This window comes from Eptatretus burgeri, chromosome 9, assembly GCF_056783735.1.
Source record: "Eptatretus burgeri isolate ZD-2024b chromosome 9, Ebu_testis_v1, whole genome shotgun sequence".
Classification (NCBI taxonomy): Eukaryota; Metazoa; Chordata; class Myxini; order Myxiniformes; family Myxinidae; genus Eptatretus; species Eptatretus burgeri.
Genome location: NC_140969.1, coordinates 84329368 through 84348227, shown reverse-complemented (window position 1 = coordinate 84348227; position 18860 = coordinate 84329368). Strand labels below are relative to the sequence as shown.

General features: G+C 44.2%; 1 protein-coding gene across 3 annotated transcripts in view; it reads left to right on the top strand.

The window, feature by feature from the left end:
• Positions 1–18860, top strand: part of GANAB (glucosidase II alpha subunit) — a 76153-nt gene that overhangs the window by 2414 nt on the left and 54879 nt on the right. For 2 of the 3 annotated variants that reach the window (XM_085895871.1, XM_085895872.1), the window contains exons 3-6: positions 4856–4964; positions 5135–5262; positions 6727–6903; positions 7296–7361. In XM_085895871.1, the coding sequence (XP_085751997.1) occupies positions 4856–4964; positions 5135–5262; positions 6727–6903; positions 7296–7361 (480 nt within the window). The remainder of the gene's footprint in view (positions 1–4855; positions 4965–5134; positions 5263–6726; positions 6904–7295; positions 7362–18860) is intronic. The other variant, XM_085895873.1, reaches the window with a different exon arrangement.

Below are 18860 nucleotides of genomic sequence, written 5' to 3'. Positions count from 1 at the left end.
TATTTTGAAAAGGGAACTGATAATCGTGATAATGACAAACTCAGAAAATGTAGTTAAATTATTGCACACTTCACTTTGAAGCGGCTACGGTTTACTGTCTACTACCATTCTACCAGGACACATGGTACACGCACACATCAGTCTAGTACAATATGAGTTTCTGAGCTCAAGTGTACTGGCTCTGGATCAAGAAATCAACACTTTTACAAGCAATGTGAATTTGCATTTGCACATTCTAAGCTAGGCCGATATCTCAGTCTGTGTCTACTGCGTCTGTCTACTGGCATTCTCCTTCACAAGCACACAGTCCACTGCATTGCAGATTAGCCTTCTTGCATTTGCAGCGGTTTCTACAGCCTTTTTTGCAGCCGCACGACACCAGCTCGAAGCAGCTTTTTGAAGCCTCAGGGAGTGTGGTCCAGAGCGGTTCGTAGGACCCATCCTCTGTTTGCCACCAGCCCCAGCTTGTTGGTGATGGATGCACGGGTTGAGGGACCAAGACTTGCCCCCAGACATAGCCACCCTGGAAGACTGATCTCTTCACATGCTGTTCCAAAGCATCATAGGTAGCAGGATATAGGGATGCATTGGACAGAGTTCTTCTTGGCGAAGAGTTTCTTTCTGGCCTCGTTGACGTCCGTATATGGACTGGTGCGGTCATAGAGGAGCACCACAAACCTTTCAATGCAGTGCATTGTGTCATCCTGGATGTTGACTGGTGTGGTGGTCAGGGTCACAAGAGAATCTGTCAGTTCTGGAAACGAGTTCCATGTGGCCCAGGCAGATTTCTTCCCATGCCCCACGAATGCTGATACCGTGTCACATCCGGTCATTGCGTGGAAGACAGGGAGGGCACGTGCCTTGTGTGGACCGAGGGAGGCATCTATTTCATGGGCAGGGATGTAGCGGTCGTTCTTGCCCATCCCAAAGGCAATCCAGAGTTCATCCATGCATGGTAGTGCCTGGGCTACCATCACCGCCAAGACGACGACGACATCGGTGTCTGCGGTTAGAACTTGAATCTGACGGTGGTCATGTTCTGCAGCATGGGCCACATGTAGCATGATGCGAGTGTCCGCCTCTTCTTGACCACATGGAGCCAGAGGGCTTTCATCTTCCTGCCTTGGAAGGCAGATGACTGCTTCACCATCAGTGACTATCAGCTCCTTTGCCTCGTCATGGAAGGACTGCACCAGCACATTGGATGTGAAGGTGAAGAGCTCCATCTTGTTTGCTTCGACACGTAGGAAACTCTGCCAGTTTCCTGGTTTGGCTGCGGTGCTCACCATGTGCCGTCGCACCCCTTTTCCTCGTTTCTCCCTTGTCGCCGTCTTCAAGGAGCCATCTTTGTAGCTATCCCAAACGAGGTCGAGACTTGAAGCACGACGCAGCTGCCCCTCAACGTATGGGATGAAGACTTGGTGGGCATATTCTTCAAATGTCTTGGCAGTGCCAGGCTTCAACATCTGCACGATGACGACGCCGTCAAGGACAACAGAAGTGACAGCAGGTGCATCAGACTGAGCTTCAGCAACGCCTTCAAGGCACACCAGCAAGTCGCTTTTGCTACCCAGGTGTAGCTTACCTGCATCAGATAATGCGGGAGGGCATGCTTGATTTTCATGATGGAAGAACTCGTCCAGGTTCCCATCGTAGTTCTGGCAGCCTATGTAGAGCCTTGCAAATAAGGCCATATCATTCTTCACAGATGCTTCCTTTCCTTTGGGTGCTTTTGGTCTTCTGTCTGTTACGAAGAGGGGGAGTTTGTTCCTCTTTATAGATTCGTCAATAGCCTTGGCTCTGTCGCTGAGGCAATCCTTTGAGTATGCCTGAAACTGTTCTTGTCCAATCTGTTTGGCAGTGCAAACTGTTTCAATCACTGCAGGATCAGCAATCTCCTTGGTGTCAAGGACCAGCAAATCTGGACTATCCTCCTCGAAGGGATTCCCCAGCTCTTCAATGATAGCCACAAGTGATTGTACATCTTTAGCAAATGCTTCCTGTGCACGCGGTGTTTCTTCATGGTGACGTGTCTCCTCCTCGGCATTTGGATGCATGTTTGCCTCCTCAAACTCCATGATCACTCTGGCCACCTCGGGTTCGGCGACCATCCAGCGCTTCAGAGCACTGGGATTGTCCGTCAGGCCAACGTCACCTCGAAAATGGATTTTCCCATAAAAATGACCATTTTTCCCCAATACAATGGTTGGAAATATAATAAATCCACACAAATGACATTTGTATTGTTTTCCTTTGTAAATGCACATCACATGGGGTATTTATCACCTCTGAGAAACCTACAAAGAGAATAACAATGACAGATATCCCATGTTGTTAAAGTAGAATGGCAGCCATTTTCCAAAATGGCTGCCAAAGCTGACCAAGGCAAAATCTCAAGTGGCTCCATATCCAGAATTGTTCAGAATACATTAGTTAACATATGTATCAATTTTGGTGCTTTTATGAAAAGTCGGACAATTGGTTTGCTATGCTGCAGTACTATTTCGAAGTTCTCTCTCTCGGGCTCGCATCTCGGTATTTTTATTCATTTCATTTTGATGTGAATTTGGTTCGGTTTACCTTTTGTGTATTTGGTTCGGTTTACCTTTTGTGAATTTGGTTTGTTTTACCTTTTGTGAATTTGGTTTGTTTTACCTTTTGTGAATTTGGTTTGGTTTACCTTTTGTGAATTTGGTTCGGTTTACCTTTTGTGAATTTGGTTCGGTTTACCTTTTGTGAATTTGCTGTGGATGAACATGGCAGGTTTTTTTGAAATATATATATTTTTTTTTTACATGCGACGCAGACAGGTTCTCAGTTTGGAAGCTGTTTGTATTCAGAGAAGAATATTATATTTACCTCCGCACACCGAAGGTGGCAGGAGGTTGTTTTCACCCCTGTCTGTGTGTCTGTCTGTGTGTCTGTGAGCAGGATATCTCAAAAAGTTGTGGACGGATTTGGATGAAACTTGATGGACAGGTTGGGTTTGTGACTGTGACGAAGTGATTCAATTTTGGTGGAGATCCGGATCTGGATTCGAGAATTTTTTTGAGTGATTTTTGTTTTTTCAGCATTGAGAGATTGGGCCAAAACGATATGTAGCGTGATATTTCAAAAAGTTGTGCACGAGTTCTGCCAAAACTTGGTGGATGAGTTTCATAGGTGACAAGAACTTAGCCGATTAGATGTTTAAGGTCCAGATGCAGACCTTGCCTTTCAGTGGGATACAAAACGTAAACTGTTCAGCCTGGCAGAGGTTTGCGCTCAACCGAGTGCCGTTTTAGTTTGATGTATGTAATTACTCGCTGATTGCCTGTGACACGTGATACAAAATGAAATAAAGGAACGAAAGCTGTTGGTGATGATTGTCTTTGCGAATGTACAGGAAGTGTGTGTTCGTAATAATATTGCGCTCAAAGGGCGACAAGGCCATTTCTTCGGATTCCAGCAGTGCACTTGCATCAATAAAAGGTGTAGGAAGTACAGGCGCATGAAAATATAGTGCTCTTCAAATTGAAGGCTATCGTTCTCCTTTCGGTTTATTGGTTGTCGCATCCCCCCCCCCCCCACTCGCCTCCACTCCTACCCTCAACCCCCGTCCCTTCGAGAGAAACGTGGTTGCTTTCTATAAGCAGATTGCATGGTTTCCCAATCACCGTTTCCCACAATAAGGATTTGAACGGTGAATGTAGAATGTACATTATCATACCTGTTGTGATTTGTGGAAAATGAAATGGCTTTTGTGCGAATGATACCTAAACAGAACGAAAAATTCCCAGTTATTCTCCGAGGCAACTTTGTACCCACATGATCCCTTGAGGCTTTGTGCTCACGAGTTGCCATCTGCTCAGAAATGTTGATCATCTGACCAATTTATATTCCTGTCTTTGCACAGAATTAATGTGGTTGTGTGAGCCATGATTTGATTTTTTTTTCCTCTTTTTAATGTATTTTTGTACACCGCTCCTTCCCAATTCCATATCCAGCCGATGCATGACGTCGTCGCTCGGTTTCGAAGGGAGTACTCGGTTTTTACTCCGTTTTCTTTCTTGTTTGTTTGTTCGTTTGTCCGAGCAATATCTCACTATCGTTTGAGCTCGGAAGCTGAAATTTGGGGACAAAAGTGAAGATGTCCTTTGGCAAAAACGCTTTTTTTTTTTTGATCAATCGATTAATTACTTAATTATTATCGATTTATTAATTACTTTATTTTATTTGTCATCCTGGCAATATCTCAGGCATATTTTGAGCTCAGAAGCTGATATTTGGACGTGACGGTGACCAAGTGATTTGGCTATTAAAAGTGTATTTTTGAATTTATTGATGAATAATTAATCGATTAGTTGATTAATTTTTCGATTAATTTTCAAAAAGTTACAGATTCGGATGAAACCACCGTGGTGGTTTAGGTTTGCTGTTCGGCAATTGATTGAGGAATTAATTATTTTACGATTATTATTATTAATTCATTTGAACGATGCAATTGATCAATTATTGTACATCCCTCCCTCCCAATTCCGAGTCGATGTGCTGCAAGGCTGCATCGCTGGGCACCGAAGGCACCCCGGCGATGTCGCATGCTGGAGGATTTGTTATTTATTTATTTATGTGGCATGGGGGCGGTGTACTTTGAATGTTTCGCTACATGTTGATTTTATTTTATCTTTCGTGAATCTTTGGAAATAGTGACTTTATTTAATTACCATGAGTTTTGGGGGTTTTTTTTTGTTTTTTGTTTTGCTGTGGATAAGGCTCGTGGGTGAGCTGTCGCATACACAGCGTGTGCACACGTGCAGACAGAAACACTAGACAGCACACGTATCATACGTCACCTGAGTTTGACCGTTATCCACAGGCGGCAGAGAAAGTTCCATCCTGATGTCTCTCCTTACCGTGCCATGCTCGACACTTTGGAGATTTCGCAGGCGGCGACATCACTGAACCTTTTACATGAGAAGACCCAGGTAAGGAAGAATTGGAGAAAGGTTTGATCATGTTGTGAAATTCAGATAGAAATGTGAGAATTGCTTTGAGGGAGAGTTGCCCTTGTAATACAGATTTCCTGTTCAGAGCATTCCGATTTAATTTTGACGATCATCCATTTTCTTGAGGCGCATGTCCGGTTTTGCCGCAGGTACTGCTCAAGCTGGAGATATGTGGACTGGAGGATAACACCGTGCGGTTCCGCATTACGGAACTGGAGACGCGGCGGCCTCGCTTTGAGGCCTCCGATGTTCTTGTTGGCTCTCCCAGAACCTACAGGTGGTACTTGCAAAACGGTTAAACAACTTGACGCATCTTCCAAGCTTCTGTGGATAATTAATTGTCTTGACATCGACTGAGGTTTCCCATTGTTGTTCAAGTTTTTAATGTGCTTGATGAGTTGTTTGTGGAATATAATTTATCTGTATCTCCTGGATTCTGTGGAATCTAATGCTCTCAACATTATTGGAATCTCCTGTGATGAGGCACAAGGTCTGTTGCTCTCACATCGCAGGCAGGTCGGTGGTCTCTTCATATTCTCCAACATTGCTCCTTCTGCTCTCTCAGTCCACTGACCTTCCCCAACAACCCCACGATGTAAATGTTCTTCCAGTATCCCCCAACTGGTTAAACTTCCAAAATCCAGGTTGACTGCACACCCCAACTCTTATTCCTCACTTCTCCTGTTTACGGAACCACCTTCCAGATGCTATTCTCCCCTCCAGGGATTCAAGCTTTTTTTTTTTTTTTTTTTTTTTACCCCCATTCAATGGCCTCACAATTTTCAGGGCTGCTGGATATTTCCTTCACAGTGGGGGTGGGGGAGAGGGGCACCCGTGTGCTCGTATAGGCTTGTCCCTTCGTCCTTGTACTAATCTTTAAAAATTAATTTTTCATTCATTGTTAATATTGATCACTCGCTGCTGCTGTTGCTGCTGTTGTTGTTGTTGTTGTTGTTGTTGTTGTTTACAATAGCCTCTAGAGTCGAGACTATGCACATGTTTATTTGACTTACAGGTACCTCCTTCGCAATACGTCACGCAGTGTGACATCGTTTCCTTCATCAAAGAGGAGAGTAATGACGTCAAAGTGACAGAGAACTCGAAGTGTGATAACTGTATAATGCAGCACATGTGGCATCCCCCCTTTATGTTTGTCAACATCATGTGACCCAAGCGTATGCATCGATTGTGCCAGTTGGTGTCTTGCGAGTCCATTGACTTCCTTGACGACTTACCGTTCCCTTTTAGCATTTATAATTAACTTTTGTGTTTTGTGCTTGCCTTGTTTAATAGTAATTGCAAGTTAATAAGAAAGATAATTGCATAATGCTACTGGGTGGAGGGATGAGGGTGGGGAGGGAGAGGATTGGAGGGATTGGATTGGAGTCAGGGTTAGAGAATAGTGATTATCCTGTGAAGATGTTGTTAGGGTTACTTGTAAATGAAGTGCCAAGCCTTGTAGACCAGGACTGTCTCCAGACTAATAACGGTTAGTCGAGCCAAGCTGGCTGTAATAAAATGGCAAAAAGGTATGTGACATATTTATGGTACCACTCCTGTACAATAAAACCACTAGAGTTCATACAAATGGCAGCTTTGAGCAAAGGGAAATATAATAAAGAAAATAAATAAAATCGCTTTGAGCAAAAAAAAAAAAAAAAAAATGTAAGAAAAGGAAAGAACAAAAGACAAATTCAGTGAGGGCTGAACTTGTGCCGCGGTTGTCATTGTTCAACCGCAGGTTGTCCGTAGAGAAACAGACCACAGAGGAGCTCATGCTTTTGGGGCGCGATTCTCTACGGATCTCGGTCTCTGCCCATCCGTTTCGCATTGACGTGCTCAGTGGTGGAGAGCTGGTGACGAGCGTCAATGCACGCGGCTTGCTCCTGTTTGAGCACTCGCGAACACGAGGGAACACGTAAGTCACCCACGTATACTGCCTTCATGCATTGTGTTGTTTTGTATACAAGGGAGAGAAATGCAGTTGCGTGTGCGTGTACGTGTGCGTGTGCGTGCAAGAGATTTTCCTCCATTATACTGGTGGTGTTTTGCTTTGGTTGATTGACCAATAGGATCGCTGATTTCAGATGGTGAGGTTTGTTTGGAAGGGCCCCTGTAGAGAAGGGGAGGAAAATGTAACAATCTTCTACTTACTGACATTTTTTGTTTTTTTTTTCTCCTAAACAGAACTTGTTTGCATAAATACAGATTTCCTCGCACTCTCAGGACGAATTTAACATTTTCCATATAATTTTGTTCTTCCTTCCCTTGCCCACCCCATATTCCTTGTCCTGCCCTGCGGCGGCACAGTCTGACGGAACGAGTTAGTAGCACTGTCGGTAGCATGTGGACTAAACTCAAGGCGGTGTTTACTAGGTAAATGCTTTGCTCGCAACCTCTCTACTGCTCCGCTCGCTTCCTTGTTAGTAATCGCACTACGCGTTCTACCTGTTACGCTTACACTGTTTACCTCTGAACCTTTACGCTGGGTGTGGTTGTGCCGTAGTCATTTAATATTGGGCTGTGTGAGCTTTGCTGGGAATTAAAACTAACAGGTATTTGATGTTTCAATAATTCTGCTTACCTGTGTTTGTTTAATTAAATTGCATTTCTCTGTGGTGCATTTGCTGCAAAATTTACTGGTTGGGGGAAATCGAAATGGGGGCGAACTGTGCGTCTCTTTTGGTGCAGTCGGGTGAAGCATCAAGGAAAGCTTGACTACTGAGGACTTGGTCTTTAATTTAATCGTAATGGAGTGCCGAATGACGAAGCAAAAGTTGTAAGTTCTCTCGCTGCACTTTGATTGTCCAATTAACTTGTTGAGATTTGATTGTCAGAAGGAATTTGGATTGTGATGACATTCATCGACGGTTTGACTTTTTAATGTTTGGATGTGTGGATTAAAACGATGAGAAAAGGCCACAATAAAATAAAATAAAATAAAATAAAATAAAATAAACCCCTTTTATGATAACTTGCCATAACCTGACTGTTTGGGAATAGAACGTTTGAAGGGCAAACGGGACAAATGTTCTTTTTATCTATGGTTTCACGGATCCTCCTCTACCTGGACACACCTTCAACGCTGCTGCAAGTTCCAAAATGAGTGTGTTCATTGGAACGCATTTGAAACTAGAAAGTATCTCAAAATGCAAAGCCTGTCCTTGTCTGCTTTGTACTCGAACTAAACTCCAAGAAAATGACAGCTAATTTTATTAATCGGTCTTCCCCATTTTGTCATCATAAAGGTTTGTTGACATTTGATGACCAAAGTTCAAATAGTAAACAATTCCAAAACCCCTTCTCCCTCTGCCCGGCGGATGGGCTAATAATCACGAGGGGAAACTCAACATTGCCTGAAAGGAAGTGCAATTAACCCTGTGATTTCCAACCACAGAACCACTTTATATTACTCACCACATGTTAACCGAATGTATTGGCTCAAACAGCGAGGGATGCGGGCAAAAACTGGATAGGAAGTCAGCCCCAGGTTAACAGCAATGTGAGGGCCTTGTGAAGGGTGAAACAAGTATGATAATAAGATAAGGAAAGGAAGCGTGTACAAGACGGTATTGAGGTATACGTGGTCTGTGTGGATGTATGGGAGGGAGTGGCTGTTAACTCTGGGATGGCTCATGGTGGCGGTGCTTCGCAGTGCGGAATTTGGAGAGGCACCACTGATGGCTGAGAATCCATTGTCGATGTGTGTGAAAGTTCGAGACGAACCACCCTAGCATATTAAAATATAAAGAGCAAACCTCACTGGGAGTTCGGTGCAGCGTGGGTCATTAGTTAACATGTTACCAAAGGTAAACCAAATTGAATGTTCAAGACAAATGGGGATGGGCCTTTTGCTTGTTTCAAAGACAACATATGCCACCATTGATACGATGCAAAAGCTTTGGCTCGTGTGTGTGTGTGTGTGTGTGTGTGTGTGTGTGTGTGTGTGTGTGTGTGTGTGTGTGTGTGTGTGTGTGTGTGTGTGTGTGTGTGTGTGTGTGTGTGTGTGTGTGTGTGTGTGTGTGTGTGTGTGTGTGTGTGTGTGTGTGTGTGTGTGTGTGTGCGCGTGCGTTTGTGTGTTTTATACATTTTATAAACTGCACGTGGGATGACTAGCTGTAAAATGCCACTTTTGGATTCCTCCCTGCAGTTGTAAAAGCTCTGCTTATGGTTCCAAGGTAGAGTTGTGTATTATAATCCTCGTCCTTCCTCTTCTCTTTGTGTTCATGGGGGGGGGGGGGGGGTTGTTTTTGATGATATTTAGCCGTCATACGTCACGTGTTCATTATGCTTTTACACGACTTCTGAGCACCTCTCTTCAAGCAATCTTATGAAAGCCATTTTAATTCAGCATTTTGAAATGTGTGTCTCTGATTCCATGCATGCATCCACGTCGTGCAGGTGATGCGTCGTCGTCGTGATGACGAGAGCCTCGCTAGGTGTGCCAGACACCAAAGTTGTGCTTCATCTCGATGTCGCAAAACTCGTTTCATGTTGATTTGTTTCCCCTATCTCTTTGCGGTGATCTCGCACTTGTACCAAAATGGTTTTCTGGATCATCGAACAGATTTCTCAATGGGATCACTGTTAATCTATCGGCTTTTCCAAGCCATGATATAAAAGGGTTAAAAGCTACGACTATCCTTGTCCGTGTAATACATTTCATGCGTTGCTGAACCCGACACGCATCGATTAAATCCACGATGCTGCGAGTTTACCTGCTTTAAATGTATTTACCTAGGTTTATAACGAATCAAACTAATGCTTCAGTAATGTGTTTTATGGTGCTGCCATCAGGTAGGAGCCACATGCTGTTCGTAATCTTAAATGATTGCTTGTCACGTGATGATGATGATGATGTTCCAGGTGAGGTATTTCTCTTGATAGTATCGTTTTGCATGTTGATAATCGTTGAGTGTAAGGTTAAGATTAATTTGAAAGTGTTTATCCACAAGAGCTCTCCCAAATTGTATTTTCTTTTGATTGGTACATGCCATGTGAATGTACCATACGTGCTCTGTGGATGGGGGGAGTGGGTCTCCTCTTGCAGCCATGCTAACCATAATCAGAGGCAACCAGGCCTGTGTAGCATTTTTGTATGTGACCCCAAGCATGCTGGGATGTTATTTGCTTAATTAACACACACACACACACACACACACACACACACACACACACACACACACACACACACACACACACACACAGCAGCAATGCCAACCCTCCCGATTTCATCGGGAGGCTTCCGAAAATTCACCCAAACTCCCGCCCTTACGATCACTATCCTTATCCTCCCGAAATTTTGATATTTTTGCACTGTTCACTAATCAGAATGTACTAGTATGAGAATTGAATGAAAAGCATCGTCTGCTACGTATAGCATGTGGTAACTCCATAACGTTCGCTGCTACCAAATTGTACGTAAAAAATTGCAAATTCAAATGAGGAGCAGCGAAACATTGGGTCTGGATCTCGCTTATGCGATCATGCACTGAGATTTAGTGCATGCGGTTTGTGTGCAATACAGTGCATGCGGTATGTATGCACAGTGTATATGCATGCGGTATGTGTGCAATACAGTGCATGCGGTATGTGTGCAATACAGTGCATGCGGTATGTATGCACAGTGTATATGCATGCGATACGCTCACTGTATGCAGCTGGGCCCCGTACCAGCCCGGCGGTCGCGACCACCGTGCGGTGTTTAATTTAACAGCCGCTAGAGTTCTACGAGTCGCGCTGCAGCTGTGGAACATCGACTTCGAAGTTACCGATGCTTCAAACCCTCGATGTTGATTACGAAATGGCAGAAAAGAAGCTTACGAAGACCAAGAAATGGTCTCAGAAGTACAAGACCGAATACATTCTCCAATACCCGTGTATTCGAAAGACTGAAAGAGGAATTCATCATGCGTATTGTACAGTATGCAGCGTTGATATTTCAGTTGAGCACGGAGGTCGCGATGATATTCGGAAGCACGTTGGAAGCAAACGGCACACAGACATTGCAAAGGAGAGATCTTCGAGCACGAGTACCGGTACACTTCTGAATTATTTCACCAAACAAGGGACAAGCGAGGAAGAGGATGTTACCCGAGCGGAACTTCTCTTTAGTGGATTTATTGTGGAACATAACTTGCCCATATCAGTCTCAGATCATGCTGGACCTCTATTTCAAAAGATGTTTCCAGATTCAAAAGTTGCTTCAAAGTATGGATGTGCAAGAACAAAAACTTGCAAGATGTGCAAGATGTGCAAGAACAAAAAAAAAAATAAAATAAAATAAAAAAAAACAAGAACAAAAAGCAAGAAAAAAAAAAGAAAAAAAAAAAAGAAAAAAAAAAAAAAGAACAAGAACAAAGAAGAAAAAAAGAACACTGGTCAACAATTTTTTACTTTCTGAATGTTGTCTAGATTTCTACAAGTGAATTAGGGTATTCTGGCACTGCTGAATCAGGAAATGGCATCCGTTTCTCTCCATCAGGTCAGGTTTTTGTGCTAAGTTGATTTGAAAAAATCAGATCTTGTGACAAAATCAATTACATTTTTGTGGCATTATCAGCTGATTTTTGTCAACACATATCATCCTAAACATGTTTTTAAGAAAAAAAAATGTTTTGCCAACAATATTTATTGATTACATGATAGAAACATCGATTACTGTCATCTGAATGGTGGGCATTGATAAAGGTAAGTACAAGTAAATTGCATGTTGCGTCACCACTGTTCAAACTTCAGGGCTTGAACTTCCGTTTCTTCGAACTCCTGGAATGTTCAGCGGCAGGGAGGTCTCTCTTCAGATTCCAACAGTAGTCAGCCATCATGACTGCGTCCCAGCGACCCTGATACCTGGTCTCCATCTCCTTCATGTCCTGATGGAATCTCTCCCCTGCTCGTCACTCATTGAACCCAGGTTCTCAGGAAACCGGTTCATATGTGAAAATAGGTAGTGCATCTTGATGCTCATGTTGCAGCCCAGGTTTCTGAAAGCAGTCAGCATGTTGTTGACAAGTTCTGCGTAGTTTCTGGCCTTATTGTTGCCAAGAAAGTTCTTCACTACCAAAACAAATGTCTTCCACGCTTCCAGTTCCACTTCGTTCATTGAGTTTTTGAACTCTGGATCTCTGATGAGCTGACGGATCTGAGAACCATCAAAGATGGATCTGAGAACCCTCTCCCTTCCACAGTTCACCTGTGTCTGTTCCCCAATGTTTTGTCCCTTCCACTCCCACCCCTCTTGTCTCATGCCTCCTTGCTGTGAGTTGTGTGTTAGCTCTCATACGAGCCTCGACCAAGGTATACAAAAAAAAAAAAAAAAAAAAAAAAAAAAAAAAATCTTGAGCTCCTGACTACTTACAAAGCTTTTGTCCGTAGCCTGATGGAGTACTGCTCTCCCCTCTGGGCTGGTGCTCCTGCCTCCCACCTTTCTCGACTTCACGCTGTCGAAACCAGGGCTTTTAAGATCATTGGCATCTCGGGCAATGAAGCTGAGTGTTTGGGCCTCTCACTCAATGACCGCGGGTTGGTCGGTGGTTTTTCTGTCTTCTACCGACTGGTCTCCAGCCTTGCCGGCCCTGCTCTCTGTGCGATTTGTCCCAACCACATTTGCACAGGGGCGCTCAAGGTCCGCCAACAACCCCCTTCTGGTAAAACTACCAAAATCACGAATCACTGCTCATCTTCACTCTTTCATTCCTCTTTTTCCCGCCTTTGGAATAAACTTCCTCACTCTATTCTTTCCCATTCTTCCCTCCAGGCTTTCAAAACAGCTGTTCACCACCACCTCTTATCTTCCCCCATCCAAATCCTCGATCTTTTCTACCCCGATAATCCACCCAAGCCCACTTCCTTCAATTCTCCTGCTTTCCTTCCTGAAAGTCCCTGTAATGTCCATCTTCTCCTCGCCATGTTCCCCGTCCCATCCCCATCCCTCTCCCTTCCACAGTTCACCTGTGTCTGTTCCCCAATGTTTTGTCCCTTCCACTCCCACCCCTCTTGTCTCATGCCTCCTTGCTGTGAGTTGTGTGTTAGCTCTCATACGAGCCTCGACCAAGGCATACAAAAAAAAAAAAAAAACAAAAAAAAAAAAAAAAAAAAAAAAAAAAAAAAAAAAGATGCCAACTTTCAACTTCTCCATGGTCAATCCTGGAAAAGCCTGGCACAAGTAAGTGAAGCAGTCACCATCTTTGTCCAGAGCCTTGGTGAACTGCTTGATTAAGCCGAGCTTGATGTGCAGCGGTGGGAAGAGTATTCTGTCTCTGTCCACCAGAGGGTCGTTGATGACGTTCCTTTCTTTGCATGGCACCAATTCCTCCCGCACAGGCCAGTCCTTCTTCGTGTAATGCTGAGCACGGTCCCTACTATCCCACATGCACAGAAAACATGGGTACTTGGTGAAGCCAGACTGTTGTCCCAACAAAAAGTTCACCATCTTCAGGTCAACACAAATAAACCACTTATGCTGATCATAACCAATTTTCTCCAGCACGTACTTCACCGCTTCATACTTCTCCTTCAGTGTAGTCGAGTGAGCGATGGGTACAGAGGCAAACTGGTTGCCGTTGTGTAGCAGAACACATTTCAGTGATCGCTTGCTGCTGTCAATGAACAGTCTCCAATCTTTGGGTTCGTACTGTGGCACTCCAAGCTTGAGCAGAAGCGCATGTCATAAATTGGCGCATGTAGGTATTGTACGTTCTTCAGAGTTCGTTATTTCAAGAAATACAACTTTTTTGTATCACATTATTACAAAATCTGCCCCATTAACTTTAGTTTTGATCCACGAACTTTATGCTTTGCCTCACCAATTTTTGGAAGATTTTGAGGTTTTATGACTTCAAACTGATCCCTTTTCGACATAATCACCTAGAACTATCGTACCTGAATACTTCTTGTCATTAAAATAATTATTTCCAATTAAAACAATAATTTGACATGATATTTTACCCCCACCAACTTCTTCTAAAATGCTCCACACATGCGTACATGTGAACAAAAATGTAAAAAACGACATGTGGCCATATCTCAAAAACTTGACCTGATTGAACAAAACTAATGTGAGTTTTGGATTCAGCGCATCAGATTCGTCTAAATCAGCTTAAAAATGCAGACAACAAATTTGTTGTTGACCAGTGTAATTGGTGAGTTGTCAAATGTTACTGCTTCATCTATTGCCGATATTGCTAGACTAGCTCCATTTAGCCTAGCTACAGACGGTAGCAATGACAGTGGTGAGGCCCAGCTATATCCTGTCCTGATTTCGTACTATGACAACAGTGCTGGGATTGTGAAGCAAGGTTTGCTAAGTTTGCCTGCGTGCAAACAAGATTCCACTGGAGAAAACATTTTCAAACTGCTTGATCATGAGTTCAGTGACAGGAAAATTCCGTGGGGAAATTTTGTTTCCTTTTGTGCTGATAATGCCTCTGTCATGGTGGGCAAGCACAAAGGAGTCGCTGCTTATATCCACAAACAAAATCCAGAGTGCTACATCATGGGATGCCCTTGCCATATGATGCACAATACGGCCAAGAAGGCAGCTCAGGCCTTACCCATTGAATTAGATGACTTTCTCATCGATATTTACTACTACTTGGACAAAAGTAGTAAACGCGTCAAAGGAGTGAAAGCACTGCAAGAACTCTGTGATGCCCCGACACACAAGATTCTGAAGCATGTCGCAACAAGGTGGCTGTCCCTTGGTCAGTGCCTAGACAGGCTGATTGAACAGTGGGAGCCACTTCGCCTCTTCTTCAAAGAAGAAGTACGAAGAAAAATGCAACCAACTGTAGCCAAGACTCTAACAACGAGCAAGAAGGACGGCACTGTATCTACTGCCAGTACTGGCACTGCAGGATCAAGCACTCGTGGAGCAGCATTCACCACTACCACTGCAGTATCTGCTGCGAAGAAGACAGCAGGGACAGCACCAAAACCAATGCTGAGAGCAGGGAGCATCACCGGCCCTTCATCACGTTCATCTACAAAGCAGATTCCTTCAGAGTCGAGAAAGACTGTGATAGTCCCATCTACAGGCAAAGAAGGACCCAAGTTAAGTTCTGCTTTTGCCAAATCACTTGATAGAAGCTCAGCAAAACCTTCGAATCAGAGGCCTTCTTCCTTGGCTGCACCTACCTCAAGCTCTCTCCTCAAACATAAAATTGGATCTGGTACTACGAGTCTGACCTCTTCTGCTGGCAGTAAACGCAAGTGTGATCGCCCTGCGGCTAAGTGTACTACGAGTTCTACAACTAAAGCGCATCTTCCTCAAACACTGTGCAGGAATCTAGAGAAAAACGTGTCAACAGGATGTTCTTGTCTCCACAAACAAACTCTATTGTTTCTTCCTTCGATATGCTAACAAGCTTTTTGAGAAGGGGAATCTTCTGCTCCAAAGAGGACGAACCCTGTATTCATCTCCTGCACGGAGAATTGAATGGTCTTCTGAAAGATATCTTCGTACGGTTTTTGAAACCATCGGTGTCATCGGTTGCTCTGGTAAATGTACCCTTCTCTGACAGAAATCATCAGAAGAATGATGAGGACCTCATGATTGGGAACGATGCCAAACTGTATATAAGGGAACAAAGGAGTCTCAAGAAATCCACCTTCACTCTGAGTGAGTCAGACATCCAAGGTTTCTTCAGTGCAGTTCGCTCATATTATGTGAAAGCCTGCAATTACATCTTCAAAACCTGGCCGCTAGATGATGAATTAGCCAAGCATGCTCAGGTGCTGGATGTTAAGCTACACCAAGAAGTGGGGTTTGACTGTGTGGAGTTTTTCATCAAGAAATTCCCCTGTCTGTTCAGTGGCGGTGATAGTGACATAGACAGTCTTGAGAGTGAATTCGCTCACTACCAGGCAGACGCCTCCATAGCTACAATTGCTACTGAGACAGTGAGAGTGGATGAGCAGTGGCATCGGATTTCACAGCTCACAGATCCCTGCACTGGTGCCAAGAAGTATCCTAATTTGAGCAAAGTGATGAAGGGAATCTTGGTCATTCCTCATTCGAACGCATCATGTGGCGGGCACTCAGTCTTGTACGGAAGAATCATACTGAATTTCGTCCCAATTTGAGTGTCAAAACCCTGGAAGCTCTCTTAATTGAAAAACTAGCTCATAACACCCCTTGCTACCAGAGAGAATACAGCAAAGACATAATCAGAAGGGCTAAAAGAGCCACACAGCTGTCACTCAGCAAAGCTGCCATGGAAAAAGCAAGCAGCAGTAGTACCAGCCAGTAAGGTAAGAAAAATATTGCTTCTTTTGTGCTTTTTGTTAATCTTTGATTGTCCCCTAACTTACTAATATTAACATACATGTAACATTAAAAGTGCACACAATTTTCCCCTTTTTTGTTCAAAAGTGGGAATTCTTAACATGTTAAATGCTCCAAAATAGGGCTCAGAGGGCACGAGAGAGCGTCTAGAACCCCAGAGCTTCCAGGGCCTAAGGCGGGCCTGGACCCCGCCGGGGTCGGCGCTCCGCGCTCGAGATCTGCGCTTCGCGCACATTATTTGGTGTCGGTTGAAAATCCTCCCTAATTCTGATTTCCAAAAGTTGGCATCTCTGACACACACACACACACACACACACACACACACACACACACACACACACACACACACACACACACACACACACACATACACACATATACACACACACACACACACACACACTTCAAAACTGTTGCATTCAATATACTTGTTGTCTATCATTTACCCAGGTGTTTCCAAATTATTTTTTTTTTTGTCCACTACCTGTACATTACGTCCAGGAGAACAATATTGGGAGATGTCTGTACTTTTATATGAATTACTTGGACAGTAAGTAGACTATGGACAAATGGGACCTGGGATCAGATGGGAATAATAATTGAGCTCTCCCACAGTTCCATCTTTTTCATCCATTTTTTTTTAAATCAAAATTTTTCACAAACTAGAAACACTTACTCCTTTTGGGTGCAGCCTTGGGGAAAGGGAGTGGGGTAATGCGAGAGGTGTGGCAATTATATTTTGCACTGTGGCTAATAACCCCACCCTGTCCATAGCAGTGGGTCATTAAAGCACTGTGGCACGTGCACAGGTGAAAATCGTAAGTTGTGTCACCCCCCTCACCCCCCCCCAACACTTGTGCAAAATTTGTTGGTGGTCGGGCCAGCCCCGTTATTTCCTATGATTTTCAGACATACACACATACACACTTTGAGATAATTGCCTTATTTAATACGGGGCTGTTGTAAGGGAATTAGTTTCCAAAAGAGTGTGGAATATTTCAGGAGTTTGACTGGCATGCCCTTTGATAGCATAATGGCTCGGACTCGTGGAGATTCCACGTCATGTAAAACGTGATTTTGAGTCATCCATACCTTTCTCCTTCAAGCCCTGAACCCTTTCCTCCTGTCCCAACCCCAAGTCTTCAAGCCCTCCTTGCAAACCCCTGTCATTAAGCCCCACTCCCAAGTCCTCAACCTTCCCCTTCCAACCTGAAGACTTCAATCCCCCTCCTGCCCTCCAAAATCCATTCCTACTCCTCAACCCCTCCAGCCGCACCACAACACCTCAACCCCTCCACCCCCATCCCAACCTCCCCACCACAACCTTATCCTTCCACTGAAAGTCTTCAAACCCCCATCCCCCCTGAAGTTTCAAGTTTCAACCCTCAACCCCGCCAAAGTCTCAACCTCCCCCTCCCAACTCTGTCCTATCTTTACTCTCACCACCCCTTCTGAACCCCAACTCCCTGTCCTCCCCCCCCCACCCCCTCTTAAAAGTGAAAGTGCATTCTTACTTTGATCACACATTCTTGCATCAGACAGATAGACAAGCAGACATTACATAAGGCCATTCTTATAATAGACAGGCATACAGATAAATAGATAGATATACATAGGCACAGACATAGAAAACAGACAGAAAGGATAGAAAGACAGCCACATATTAATAGATTGATAGATAGATAGGATGCATGGAAAGATAGATCGATAGAGACAGACACAGATAGACAAACATATACACACACTGCTCACATGTGCATGAAAATAAAGTGGAAGCATTAACATCGATGGCAAGTGACCTCCATTTCATGGATTTGATCCGTTTTCCTTCATAAAACCCACAGACCCGTTTTGGTGTTCTCAAAACCCATATTTGATCGTGCGATCAATTTTAAAAACGCAATGTTTCCCTTCCATGCAACTCGCAAGGATTGACACAGTCTGAAAGACCTGCAGCGACCTCGACCCAATATTCAAGAGGTGTGTGCGTGCGTGCGCAGATTTTTCTCAGAAATGGCTAAAGAAATCTTCATCAAACTTTCAGAGGTTGATCAGTGAGTGTCGGAGTGTGTCGGAAAAAAAAATTGTTTCTGAAAATTGAGGGGAAAAAAAAGTATATATATATATATATTTAAATCCCTCTGGAGTGCCTAAGCCTTTGTAGCTGTGTGAAAGTTAATATTGTTGCGAATTCGCGCCCGCCGGCGTGCGGACGGTCACGTCACTCGAATTGTGACCGCGTCGCCCACCGGATGGAGAATTCAGTCGTGACCCTCCAGAAACTATCGCCCGGAGCCAGTCACGGGTGGGCCTTTCGACCTCACCACAATCGTGCCAATCGGCCACCGGCGTAGGATAGGGTTGTTCGCCAAACTCGACCGACCTAAGTACCCACGCGGATGGTAAACCGGGCGATCGTACCTCGCCACAGGTCGACTCCGGACACGAGCCGCTTGGGCGGCTCGTTCCGTACTATCGGGATAACCGAGCGGTGTTATTGTCGACCTCGATGGTTCAGATTATTTACCGGACATTTTTCACCCACTACGAACCCTTTACGTGAAGCAGGATGGAGGGTCAATAAAGAAAAG